This window comes from Trematomus bernacchii, unplaced genomic scaffold (genome assembly GCF_902827165.1).
Source record: "Trematomus bernacchii unplaced genomic scaffold, fTreBer1.1, whole genome shotgun sequence".
NCBI classification, from domain to species: Eukaryota; Metazoa; Chordata; class Actinopteri; order Perciformes; family Nototheniidae; genus Trematomus; species Trematomus bernacchii.
In genome coordinates, this window is record NW_022987698.1 from 4,323,872 (window position 1) to 4,337,352 (window position 13,481).

At 41.3% G+C, this 13,481-nt stretch overlaps 1 protein-coding gene across 2 annotated transcripts; it reads left to right on the top strand.

Moving 5' to 3' along the window:
• Positions 1-613: 613 nt before the first annotated feature.
• LOC117489904 (protein polybromo-1-like) lies at positions 614-13,120 on the top strand. 2 transcript variants are annotated; one of them, XM_034139473.1, is made up of 29 exons: positions 614-754; positions 887-984; positions 2,265-2,412; positions 2,517-2,666; positions 3,404-3,520; positions 3,605-3,673; positions 3,752-3,850; positions 3,937-4,022; positions 4,103-4,188; positions 4,297-4,513; positions 5,386-5,527; positions 5,619-5,713; positions 5,789-6,068; positions 6,169-6,274; positions 6,375-7,014; positions 7,114-7,325; positions 7,433-7,618; positions 7,778-7,935; positions 8,031-8,282; positions 8,362-8,507; positions 8,995-9,152; positions 9,263-9,446; positions 9,670-9,871; positions 9,968-10,169; positions 10,268-10,336; positions 11,206-11,361; positions 11,706-11,758; positions 12,297-12,510; positions 12,716-13,120. In XM_034139473.1, the coding sequence occupies exons 1-29, from the start codon at positions 614-616 to the stop codon at positions 12,877-12,879; spliced, it is 4,830 nt and encodes a 1,609-aa protein (XP_033995364.1). In that variant the 3' UTR covers positions 12,880-13,120. The 2 variants fall into 2 exon arrangements, with proteins under 2 accessions (XP_033995364.1, XP_033995363.1); XM_034139472.1 differs by having other exon boundaries at positions 5,619-6,068.
• Positions 13,121-13,481: the final 361 nt, after the last annotated feature.

Sequence of the window (13,481 nt, forward strand, 5' to 3'; positions counted from 1 at the left end):
ACGATTAATTGAGCAGCCCTATACTGAGACATTATGGACATATGTGATACAATTACAGAAGCTTGGGATAGGGTATGTGAATTGTATTATTAATGCTATATTGTTAATATAACATTGATAAGATTAACAATATATAAGGTAACAATATAACAAAAGAGACACATGGCAAGTAGAAGTATAGTATTTGCATTATTTCAAATAATACATATAGAGATTATAATCTTCATTGGGCCTATTCTAATGAACGTTTAAATAATGAAATTAATGAAGCAAATATTCATTAAGAAAAGCTTCTGGCAGCTCTATAGTTATATAAGCTTTAAAGTCATGTCTTACCCAGATTTGACATTATACAATTTTAAGTAATGTTTAATCAGAATCAGGAATGGCACTCTTTTGAAATTAATTATTCTGTATTACTGTATGTGGCATTGATGGCAGCGCTGTCAGGATGTGTAAGTGACTGCTTCAGAGCCCAGCAAGTCTTAGTAGTCTCTATAGTGTACATGCTGTTTGGATACTGTTGGAAAATGGGTATGTTATGTTATAGCTCTAATGTAAGATTACACCTGTGCAGTGATACTCTACTTGATTTATACCTCAGGGGTTCGTCATGGCCTTGAAAAGGAGAAGGGCAACATCCCCGTCTAGCAGTGTGAGTGGAGGAGATTTTGACGATAACCAGTCTTCATCTCTAGCGTCTTCAATTGGGAGAAAGAGGAGAAGGACCTCAAACATTCCTACTGTGGATCCTGTAAATTAACAAATCATTTCAGTTTCAGTTTCTCTTTTTCAAACTGATTTTTACATATTAATACTTCAATACATGTAGTTGATATGCGGAAGGATGCAGACATTTATCAGTGTTTATTTCTTTGCCCTGCAGATTGCTGTCTGTCATGAACTGTACAACACCATCAGAGATTACAAGGATGATCAGGGTAGGATGTTGTGTGAGCTTTTCATCAGAGCACCAAAACGAAGGTGAGGGAACAAATCATTAGATATGTGCATATTCAATTACTTCTTAAACTTCCCTTAAAGGTCCCATGTCATGCTTTTCTGGTTATTACCCGTCCCCTTGTGTGTTATGTAGCTTTTTATGCATGTAAACGGTCTGCAAAGTCACAAACCCTCAAAGTACACCCTGTAGCGAGTAAAACTCTAACACAGAAAAGACCTGTCTATCTATGCTGCCCCAGAACGCCTCGTTGGAGATTTTTATTTTTCCATTTTATTCTTCCGGGTACCAAGTGACGTAAGGGTCTAAGTGACGTAACGGCTACACGGACCAAACGCGGACCAATCCGTGGACTTCCTCACACACACACACACACACTCACTCAGCCTTATCCTGTACTCAGCCTGAGACAGCAAGACACAGCGAAACTCAGCCTGAACTCAGCCTGAGCACACACACAAACTCACAGCCAGGCTACGTGTGTGTGTGTGTGTGTGTGTGTGTGTGTGTGTGTGTGTGTGTGTGTGTGTGTGTGTGTGTGTGTGTGTGTGTGTGTGTGTGTGTGTGTGTGTGTGTGTGTGTGTGTGTGTGTGTGTGTGTGTGTGTGTGTGTGTGTGTGTGTGTGTGTGTGTGTGTGTGTGTGTGTGTGTGTGTGTGTGTGTGTGTGTGTGTGTGTGTGTGTGTGTGTGTGTGTGTGTGTGTGTGTGTGTGTGTGTGTGTGTGTGTGTGTGTGTGTGTGTGTGTGCGCGCGTGTGCTCAGGCTGAGTTTCGCTGTGTCTCGCTGTCTCGCAGACCCCACGCAGCAACCAGGAAACCACACCAGTAAGCCAGCTCACACTGTCCGCTCCTCGCAGCAGCGAGCCTCGCAACGTTCCGCCAACACGGCACCCAGACCCCACACAGCGTTCTCATCTGTTTGTCATTACTGGTGTCATTTTCTGGTTGCTAACGCCATTGTAACACATAATCACTGATGTTCCGCTGTAACGGTGGTAGACCATAGTGGTAGACTCATCAGAACAGAGTGGGCGAGCTGACCAATCAGAGCACAGTGGGCTCATAGGGAGGGGGGGGGGCAGGAGCTCCAACAAGCCGTTTAGGACAGAGAGTGAATACACATACTATACAGAGATGCTGTATGAGAAAACCAATGTGATTTTGGAACATTGAACAATGTAAATCTATTCTAGTATACCTCAACAATGGAATTATGATCAGTAGAAATGGCCATGTCATGGGACCTTTAACATGAATTAAACATGAATTTGTTAAATTAAAATGTACAAATCTCTTTTCATTACAGGAATCAACCGGACTATTATCATGTGGTGTCTCAGCCTATTGACATGATGAAGATCCAGCAGAAATTAAAGATGGAGGAGTATGATGATGTTGAACAACTCACTAGTGACTTTCAACTGTTGTTCAACAATGCAAAAACATACTACAAGGTAAGAAAAAAACAATCAAATATATAATAATAAAACATTTCTGATTGTAGGCAGGAAATTACGTTTGTGCACCGACATGAATATGTGTTGTTGTGTCTATATAGTCGGACAGTCCTGAGTACAGAGCAGCCTGTAAACTTTGGGACCTTTACCTGAGAACCAAGAACGAGTTTGTTCAGCGAGGCGAATATGATGATGATGATGAAGATGGGTACGATGCACAAGACAACCCCGGAGGGTCCACTGAGGATGAGGTGACATACACAGGACTGATAACACATATGTATTATTATTCTTAATTTAGCACATACTGCTGACTATATTCATATTTAGTTAAAAATCAGTGTTTCTGATCTGTTTAATCAAATTACAATATCTTAATTGTTCTGTCTATTATGCTGGTGTTTTCAAACATGGACATAGCCACCATGATTGAACCGTTAGTTTGTGAATATTTTAAATCCTCAGGTTGGCCTTTTTGCCATCGTCATCTAATCTAGTTTTAACCGGAATTTATTCGTTTTCTGACCAAATAATAAAACTGCGCTATACATTTCTACTTTATCATGATTGACGGGTCACTGTGGTTGCGACTTGGTCATAGTTTACAAAATAAAAATCATTGTGTATTTAAGAAGACATGAAAGTAGTCAATGGAACCATAATCGTCACAGCTGTATGTCTATTGAAGTAAAACATAATTTGAGAAGTAGGGTCATTTTATCATAGATTTCTACACAATTGGACATCTTTTGCAACCACTGGAGTTCCACCTGCTGGTCATTTGAATAAATGCAAGTACAATGCACAAGATTGGCTTCACTTTTCTATCTTGAGGGGCTATGTCCACTTCTTTATACAGTCTATGCATACAACACAACTGGGTGGTTTGGTATACATAATTGGAAGTTTGCTTTAATTTGCATGGTCAAATATACATTAAAAGCAATGTAGTATCTACCTAAATGTTGTGACCACCTGTGTGTGACAGAATGCACCCACCTGCTTGAAAGAAGTCCTCGAGCAGCTCCTTGATGCCGTGGTGTCTCACACTGAGCCCACAGGCCGCCTGGTCAGCGAGCTGTTTCAGAAGCTACCCTCCAAAATGGTACAAGCACCTCAGTATGACTTGAGAAATGATCAGTCAAATGTTGGACTCTGCTTTGATACGTAGTTTGCCTTTTTCATTTAGCAATACCCAGATTATTATGCCATCATTAAGGAACCAATAGATCTGAAAATTGTGGCTCAGAAGATCCAGGTATGCTGTTACATCTTCTACATTAAATATGCAAACATTTGAATGATGAAAATGTCCAATACATATATTTTATTTTAGTTGAATCACTACAGGAGCGTTAGTGCCATGGCTAAAGATATAGATTTGCTGGTCAAGAATGCCAAAACGTATAATGAGCCTGGATCGCAAGTGTTTAAGGTAAGTGTGTACATCAGAATATCATTGGTGCTAAATGTAATTTTCAGTGTTTGCCTGGATACCTAAGAGCTCTCCTATGTTCCTAGGATGCAAACACCATCAAAAAGATGTTCTCACAAAAGAAGTCTGAGATGGAGCATGGAGAGCCAATCAAGTCCAGCATTCGTATCAGGTAAATAAATAGGAGACAACTCTCAGACTAAAGTGGAAAAAAGTCATGTTAGCTTCACCACTCTTTTTCTCTGGCTCTAGGAATAGAAGGTCTGCCCAGGGTGACCGCCTCTCAGCGATCACCATGGCTCTTGAGTATGAAAGTGATGAGGAAGGCATTCTCTCCGGTACTTCTTTACCTCTATATCTTACATTCATCATGAAGATCCTCTGTACAACAAATGGTAATTAATGGCTGTGTCATTGTTTATTTATCTCTAATACAATTTTCTCAGGGTCCGTCCACTATGATGAGGGTGAATCTGAAGCAGAGAGTATGACCTCTAACATGGACATGAGTAATCCCATCTTCCAGCTGTATGAGGCGGTGCGAGGGGCCAGGAACAGCCAGGGCCAGCTGATCTCTGAGCCGTTCCTGCAGCTGCCCTCCAGGAAGGACTACCCCGACTACTACCACCAGATCAACCAGCCCATCTGCCTCCATCTGATCAAGTATGACAGAACTAGTAGTGATCTACGTTTGCATGTTTTTTTCTTTTTTATGTCTTTGTCCCCAAGGAGCAGACATTTTTTACAACATTAAAAACTGTTCCATTTTGTGCCACCCTGAGTGGTGTCACCCCCTGAGTTCAACACAGATTCGATATGCTTTGACATGTTATTCTTTTAAAGTGAAGTATATTGAACAATAATTACATTTTCATTTCCATTTCAAAGTTAAGTTTAAGCAGAAAGGCTATTAGTATAATGTGCTCTATTAAGTATTAATGCAGGGATTTTATACCAATTTAACTTAGATATTTCTTAGCTTACATTTCAAATTGATTTGCAAAAGAAGCACATTAATATTGTTGTAAGTAATATTTCTAGTTTGCATGTAAATATAGATCTGTTTATCCATCAAGTTACATTTGACTACCCTTTAAAATGTCCTGAGAAAGTATATAAGTTACTAAAAAAAACACTAGTACTAGTACTTCTTTATATCATTGTAGATACTGTGAATTCAGTCTCATATTACGGAATATCTACCGGAAAAATTAATATCTCACATCAAGCAATTTGTTCAATACATGCATTTATTGTAATGGAACATTTTAGTTACAATATTATAGAAAAAAAGTCCCTTTTTAAACTAAAATCTGAAATTTCTCAAGCTTTTCAAACATTTCTTGGATCAAATCCCATTCTCCCTCTGCTCCATCTTTTCTAATTCATGCTTTAATCACTGATTTGTTTTATTTTGTTTTACCAACCTTCTCTTTTTTTTATTTTCTACCCCTACGGCAACACACACACTCACTGTACAGTACAGTTTTTCTGTGCCTTCCTTTCCAAATGTGAGAGCCCGTAATTCCCCACAGGAACAAGATGAAGAGCAACGAATATGAGAGTGTGGAGCATATCGACTCTGATCTGATGCGGATGTTTGAGAATGCCAAACGCTACAATGTTCCTCACTCCTCCATCTACAAGCGTGCACTCAAACTCCAACACATTCAGCAGGTCAGTCCCAACGCACACTTTTGACCAGCTACTTTAATATTCAAGAGGCATTATAGCCACTTGTTTCATATATCACCTGTTATCTGTTTAGATGAAGAGAAAAGAGCTCTTACAGAGAGATGATGATGATGGAGACAGCATGCTCTCCTCTGCAACGTCTGACACCAGCAGCACAAAAAGAAAAAGGTTTGCACTTTTACCTAATCAAATCTCTGAAGTGTGTGGAGGTATATCGACAGTTGATCCGCAATTTGTTTCCAGTCACAAGAAGAATATGAAGAAAAACCGAATGAAAACTCTTTTTGCCTCCGTGGCCGAGGCGCGAGAAGCTAGCACTGGTCGGAGACTTTGTGACCTCTTCATGGTCAAGCCCTCGAAGAAGGACTATCCCGACTACTACAAAGTCATCCTGGAGCCAATGGACCTCAGGACCATTGAGCACAACATCCGCTCAGACAAGTACATGACTGAAGATGCAATGGTGGAAGAGATGAAGCTGATGTTCCGCAATGCTCGACACTACAATGAAGAAGGCTCTCGGGTAAGATCTGTTAGATATTTGTATCTAGTTAACAGCAAGTCAAATGAACTTCATCCAGGAACTAGGAGCTCCTCGTGATGACTCTGTTGTTGTTTTCAAGGTCTACAACGATGCTGACGTCCTAGAGAAGATTATGAAAGACAGACGCAAGGATCTTGGGCCAGCAACAGATGATGATGACATGATGTCTCCAAAGTTGAAAATAAGTACTTAACTTTGTCAACCAGATTTACTTGCTTTTATTGAATGAAATCCAAGCTATGGTGTGAGTTTGTTTTCATCAACATTGACTTTATTTGATTTCAGGAAAGAACAGCATTACTCTGAAGAAGTCCAAGTACTTAACACCCTTGCAGCAGAAGCTGAATGAGCTCTATGAGGCTGTCAAGAACTTCACAGATAAGCGGGGCCGTCGCCTCAGCACAATATTCCTGCGGCTGCCGTCTCGGGCTGAGCTGCCTGACTACTACATCGCTATCAAGAAACCTGTCGACATGGAGAAGATCAAGAGCCACATGTTGGCTAACAAGTACCAGGATGTGGATGCACTGGTGGAGGACTTGGTGCTCATGTTCAACAATGCCTGTACTTACAACGAGCCCGAGTCTCTGATTTACCGCGACGCCCTCATGCTGCACAGAGTGCTGCTGGAGACCAGGCGGGACCTGGAGGGGGGGGATGACGACCATGTGCCGGATGTACCACGCCTCATTCAGGAACTTGTCCGCAGCCTCTTTGTTTCCGTGCTCGGTCACCAAGATGACGAGGGCCGTTGCTACAGCGATTCACTCGCGGAGATACCTGCCGTAGATCCCGCAAATCCTGAGAAGCCACCACTGAACTTTGAGATTATCAGGACTAATGTAGATCGAGGGCGTTATAAGAGGCTGGATGTGTTTCAGGACCACATGTTTGAAGTGCTGGAAAAGGCCAGACGGTTGAATAGGTGAGGGGGCTGTTGTCTTTTCCTATTTAATGCTTTTTTGTGGTAGGATTATGTATTCAAAGAAAGCTTACATTTATTCAAACGCTATGTTTATTACAGGACCGATTCCGAGATCTTCGAAGACGCTGTGGAGCTGCAGCAGTTCTTCATCCGGATCAGAGACGAGCTGTGTAAGAACGGAGAGATCTTGATGTCTCCTGCCCTCAGCTACACCTCCAAACATCTGCATAGTGATGTGGAGAAGGAAAAGAAAGAGAAGCTCCCCAAGGAGTTTGAGGAGGACAAAATCAAGAGGGAAGAGGAAAAAAGGGGTATAATGATAAACACATTTGAAAGGTCACAGTATTTGAAGTTCTGTCATACATTGTCTTAGCATATACTGTGGCATTATCTTATTGTGTCACCTCTAAATCCCCAGAAGCTGAGAAGAGAGAGGACTCAGTTGGAGGATCATGGCAGTCTAACCTGCAGCGCACATACAGTCAGGACTGCAGCTTCAAAGACAGCATGTACCACGTGGGAGACTATGTGTATGTGGAGCCTGCAGAGCCTAACCTCCAGCCTCACATCATCTACATTGAACGCCTTTGGCAAGACGACACTGGTCAGTCTCATTATTGCACAATAATTAGATGTTTTAATGACAAAAATCATGACAATAGTTGTTTGTGACCTGCAGCATATTCAGTTAGTGTTTCTGTTCAATAAGACTAATCCTTTTTAATCAGACGTTATTCTGTTTTCCCCCATCTAATACATGCAGGTGAGAAGTGGCTTTATGGCTGCTGGTTCTACAGACCAAACGAAACATTTCATCTGGCCACAAGGAAGTTCTTGCAGAAGGAAGTTTTTAAAAGTGACTATTACAACAAAGCTCCTGTCAGTAAGATTCTGGGCAAATGTGTGGTCATGTTTGTAAAGGTAAATACTCTTTTTCCTATGTTTGTTAGGTTGTTTTGAACTGTTTCGATGTGTTTTCAGTGTTAATTCAATATTTATGGTGTGTTGGTTTTAAGGAGTACTTCAAACTTCATCCAGAAGGCTTCAGAGCTGACGATGTTTATGTCTGTGAGTCGCGCTACTCTGCCAAGTCCAAGTCCTTCAAGAAGATCAAGATGTGGACCATGCCCCCAAGCTCAGTGCGGTTTGTTCCCAGAGAGGTCCCCCTACCTGTCGTCCGTGTGGCCTCCGTGTTTGCTCCCAAACAAGAGGAGAAACCTCCCGAGGTGGTGGATGAAATCAAAATGACAGACGGTATTGTAGACAAGGTAAATACCCTTTTTATTCCTCTTCCCGATGACAGAAAATAAAGAAGGCTACTGTCAGGTTAACTACTTGTGTTTGCAGGAGAGGGAGGATGTTCCCATGGATATGACCAATGGGGAGCCGGGGTGTCAATACTACGAGCAGCTCTGCTACAACAACCTGTTGCTGAAAGTAGGAGACTGTGTTTACATTGGTTCACATGGACTAGTGCGCCACCGAGTGGGCAGGTAGAGTAAATATATACAACTTCAACTTCAACATAAAATTCTGCAAAAGCACTTGTCTAGCTGACATTCAACCCCATAACTCAGACAAAAAACGGTAGATTGTAACCATATTTTCCATTTACCGGTAGTTGGATACTGAAATGATGACCCTAAACTTGTGTTAAACTGGAATTTAATACCAATACCACCATATATATATACCAATATATGAATCACTTCCATTTTGACAAAAAAAAATTTCATACTTTCATAGTCTGGACAGACATGGTTGTAAACTCTGTGTTTAGTGTCCTGTCTGTCTGTAACTTTGTGTGGTAGTGTTACCACTGACAGGTCTCTCTTGGAAATGAGACCTTGTGTCTCAATGAGATTTTAAACCTGTATAAATAAAGGCTAAATAAAAAAAACAAAAAACTGGAACTTGAGTGGTTGCTGCAGGCAACAACCCTACGAAGGTCATTCTAGTTTTTGTATCTATATTGAACAGGATTGAGAAAATGTGGATGCGAGACGGAGCAGGCTACTTCTTTGGTCCAATCTTCATTCATCCAGAGGAAACGGAGCACGAGCCAACGAAAATGTTCTACAAGAAGGAAGTGTTCCTTAGCAACCTTGAGGAGACTTGCCCTATGACCTGCGTCATCGGTAACATGTTGCACAAGTACCGCTTTGTTTTCATAAATCCTGCAGTGTAGGACGTCTCAGTTATGTAGTTGATAGAGATCGTGTACTCAGACAGCTGTCTTGTTTCCTAGGGAAGTGTGTGGTGTCGTCCTTCAAAGACTATCTCTCCTGCCGGCCAACTGAAGTGCCTGAAGAGAACGTGCTGCTCTGTGAGAGCCGCTACATCGAGAGTGAGAAGCAGATGAAGAAGTTCAAGGGCCTTAAGCGCTTCTCACTCTCTGGGAAAGTGGTGGAGGATGAAATCTACTATTTTAGGTGAAAAACGTTTTAGTTAACGTGAATTAGCAATAATTATGTACAAAAATGACATGGTAGTTATGCACTGATACAGAAACAAGTGTTGGCGGAATCAAGTCCTTGATTGTCTATGCTTGTTGCACAGTTTAATTAAAGAATAACTTATTCTTCCTAAAGGAGGGAGTCATTTGAAAAAAGGTTATTAATCCGGTAAATATTGTTTTCTGATGTCTTTATATAGGAAGCTCATAGTGCCCCAGAAGGAGCCCTCCCCTCTGCTGGACAAAAAAATTGAGAAACTGGAGGCCAAGTTTGCTGATATGACAGATGAGGAGCTAGAGGATCTTGGGGATGATGATGGCGAGCTAGGGGACCGGTCACACTCTCGGAGGCACTCTTCCATGTCTAGTGACATGGATACCATGCCTTACACTCCTCCGCAGGTCAGGGTGGAAGATTTTAGTTACAAATGTTAATATTCTATGAAAACATGCTGTTAGCATTCATGTAAAGACACTTTGTACTGTGTTCGGTTGCAGTCCACACCAAAATCCGTAAAGGGCCTTCCAAAGAAGGAGGGCTCCAAGCGGAAGATCAACATGAGTGGCTACATCCTGTTCAGCAGTGAGATGCGGGCGGTCATCAAAGCCCGGAACCCAGACTTCTCCTTCGGGGAGCTCAGCCGCCTCGTCGGCACAGAGTGGAGGAACCTCGAGGGTTCCAGGAAAGCAGATTATGAAGGTGGGGGGTTTGATTCTATTCTTCACCTAGATGTTTGTGTTTCAAAAGTTGTGAACCGTATGAAATTAACACTTTTGCTGGTCTTTATTGCTTTGCAGAGCGAGCAGCTAAATTGGCAGAGCAGCAGGAGCGGGACAGGGCCCATCATCAGACGTCGCCTAGAGCAGGTACCCCAGTAGGGGCACTGATGGGGCTGGTCCCTCCCCCAATCCCCATGGGGATGCTAAATCACAGCATGACGCCTGTGTCAGGTTACCCCTCATAGATGCAGAGGGATCACTTAGGCTGGAATAAGAAGCTTAACTGCCAGATGTTTTGTCATTTGTTACAAGTTTCCTAATCACACCCATGCCTGCATGTGTCCTGATTTAATTATATGTTGTCTCTAACATCATTTAACTTATTTATAAGCCCAAACCTTGAGTGTTGTGCAGTACTTTGTATTATTAACATCATGGTAGAATCCATATATCTGTATTTTAATGCAGAACATGAAGCTTAAGGTTGCTGTCCACTGTTTGAGGATTGGGATTTAAAGAGCCTGTGTGTAGTATTTAGGGGAATATATTAGCAGATTGAATTTGTTAAAACTTGTGGTAATGCAGGCCACAGGCTGAATTAGGTCGTTTCTAAAGAAGTGTCATTTTAGACCTTATTTTAAGGTCCTGGAAGATGCCACAAAATGAACACGGTTTAGCAATGATGGCTCATTGCAGTCTTGAAAATGGAGGGGTTAGCAGCAGGGTATTCACTTCAATTCAAATCTGCAACAAAAAACTAGCTGCTTCCAAATTCTACACACTGCCCTTTAAAAATGAATAAGTGCTTGACAATAGTGCATGCCAACAAAATGGTATTCATTATGCATATTTAACTTTTGTGCCTTTTTATTTCAGTTCAAAAACATCATAGTGCTCTGTTGATTGAATGAAAGCATATATATTAACATGTTTCTGCATGCTTGGTAGTGCAAGTAGTTGATGCATGTCTGACTGATGCATGTTGCTGTCTTGTGTTACTACTGTCCCTTCCTAAGAAGGTATGATGGGTGCATATAGGTCAGCTATGATGCAGGGATACGGTGAAGGCATGGTTAGTATGACTGGCATGCCACCACATCACATGGGGGTGCCTGTCTTTCCCCAACATCTCCTGCCCGTTATGCCTGGGTTTCCTGGAATGCCGTACTTTGGTAAGAGTGCTGTCATAGCAACCCCACCTGCCACGCAGTTGCTTCCTGTCTGCCAATCTGACATGCTGGAGGGGCTACCTGTACCAATAGGCTGAGGTCCTGAAATCACTAGTCAGTTGAGAGATAACATCCTCAACTGGGGCTCAGCTATTTGTCCTGCTCAATATCATAAACCTGATATATTTTTGTTAAAATATTAATAATTGGCATTCCTTATTGTTCTAGTCTATATTAAAATGGCACTGGTTAATTTCAGAAATTGAATTTAGTATTTGTAATTTAAACCAATATCAAATGGCCTGCTGCACTTCTTGACAGTGTCTTGATGTTGAATATCCCCACAGGTGTCAACGGCCCGGGAGGTGTTCATGGAGCAGGAAACATTCAAGGATCTCAGGTAATCTGTAAGGCTCTGTAAACAGGCAACCATATGTAAAAGGGGGACATAGCTCTGATTGTAAGCCCTTTTCCCCATTCACTAAGTATTTTATTCAGTAATATTCTTCATAAACACAGTATAGATATTGTCAGAAGTATGCCTTTATCATAGAACATTGAAACAGTTCACACATCATTTTAAACCCTACACAATATTACTATGATATTCCTATCATATCTCTGTCTGGGATTAGAAACATACATTACACTTAAAATACTGCACTAGTTAAAGAAACATAATACACATATTACCACACAGTGTTGTTTGAGTATTAGTGTTTTGAATCATTAAAGAAGCATTCAAATGATTGTTATGTATTTAAATATGTGGACCCTGGTAGAAAACGTTGTGCTTGAAGCCCTAATCAACAGAACATGTAAAAACCACTATGTGATGCATTTGAAGATTTTCTGACACCCATTGCAGATTGGGACTTCAATTATCTCAAGATGATAATGAAAATGTAATCCTGTATGAATGCCAATATTTTCATTAGATGGGTTCGATTGGCCAAGGGCAGCAGGCTCCCCCACCGTACCCAGGACAAGGCCAGATGGGACAGCCTGCGCACCAGCAGCCCTCCACCCCCATGTTCGTGTCCCCACCAGCCAAATCTCAGCGGCTGCTCCACTCTGAGGCATACCTCAGATACATCGAGGGCCTGACTGCAGAGTCCTCTACCATCAGCAAGTGGGACCACGCTCTTTCAGGTTAGTCTTGTTTTTTGATTACAAGTGATTAAAGTCACACTAGACATGCACTTAAATACATATTTTGTTCAACTCCATAAACCTTGAACAGAATATAGTACATCAACATCATATTCAGTAACCCTAAAATGTTATTAATACATTAATGTAGAATGGTAAATATTCTAAGATGTATAATCTTAATGTTTTATTTGTGTACTTACAGTTCAAAAACAAGATGTGCGCCTCACTAAAGAGCAGGAGAGCAGACTGCCATCCCACTGGCTGAAGAGTAAGGGGGCCCACAAGACAATGGCAGATGCACTTTGGCGACTCCGTGACCTGATGCTGCGAGACACCTTAAACATACGCCAGACGCACAACCTGTAGCATGCCCGTATTCTGAGCCTCTGTTGCCGCTGTTCCTGTGAGACAGGCAGGGGGCAAGCTCACTAAAAGTGTTAACTTTGTGTTGTTGTTTAAAAATGTGTTTGTAGTTTTAAAAGCTCACTGTGTTTGAAGCTGTTTTTTGTTTTACATTTCAGATATATTGTTCTAAGTGCATTATTGTTAATGGCTGTCATTCTGTGATGAATGCCTTTATGCTTTCACGATTAAAATGGGAAGAGCTCAATGTGGCTGTATTCATTCACTTAGTATGACCAACTGTACGAGGATACAGAATTTAATATGGATTATTATAAATCCAACACAAACACTCACTGACATACCACTCATTTATTTTTGGTAGTTTAGAATACAAAGGTAATAAACAAACAGTCAAACAATATTGTACACACAATATTACATACAAAGTAAATAATGAAATACACATTGCAAAAATAAACAAGAGAATACACAGTGCAAAGAATAATGCGGGAGTGCATCCACAGGGCGAGCGCAAGAAATGCATGTACAAGGTGTTGTGTACAGAATCGACCACCCTAATATTATTTTAAAAAGACAAGACAACCCATATGAAAAAATGGTAC

Coding starts and splice junctions, on each gene's coding strand:
- LOC117489904 (XM_034139472.1), top strand. CDS start 614: ATGGCCTTGAAAAGGAGAAGGGCAACATCCCCGTCTAGCAGTGTGAGT. Junction 4,514..5,385: donor ATCTGCCTCCATCTGATCAA/GTATGACAGAAC, acceptor AATTCCCCACAG/GAACAAGATGAAGAGCAACG. Junction 11,759..12,296: donor GAAACATTCAAGGATCTCAG/GTAATCTGTAAG, acceptor TATTTTCATTAG/ATGGGTTCGATTGGCCAAGG.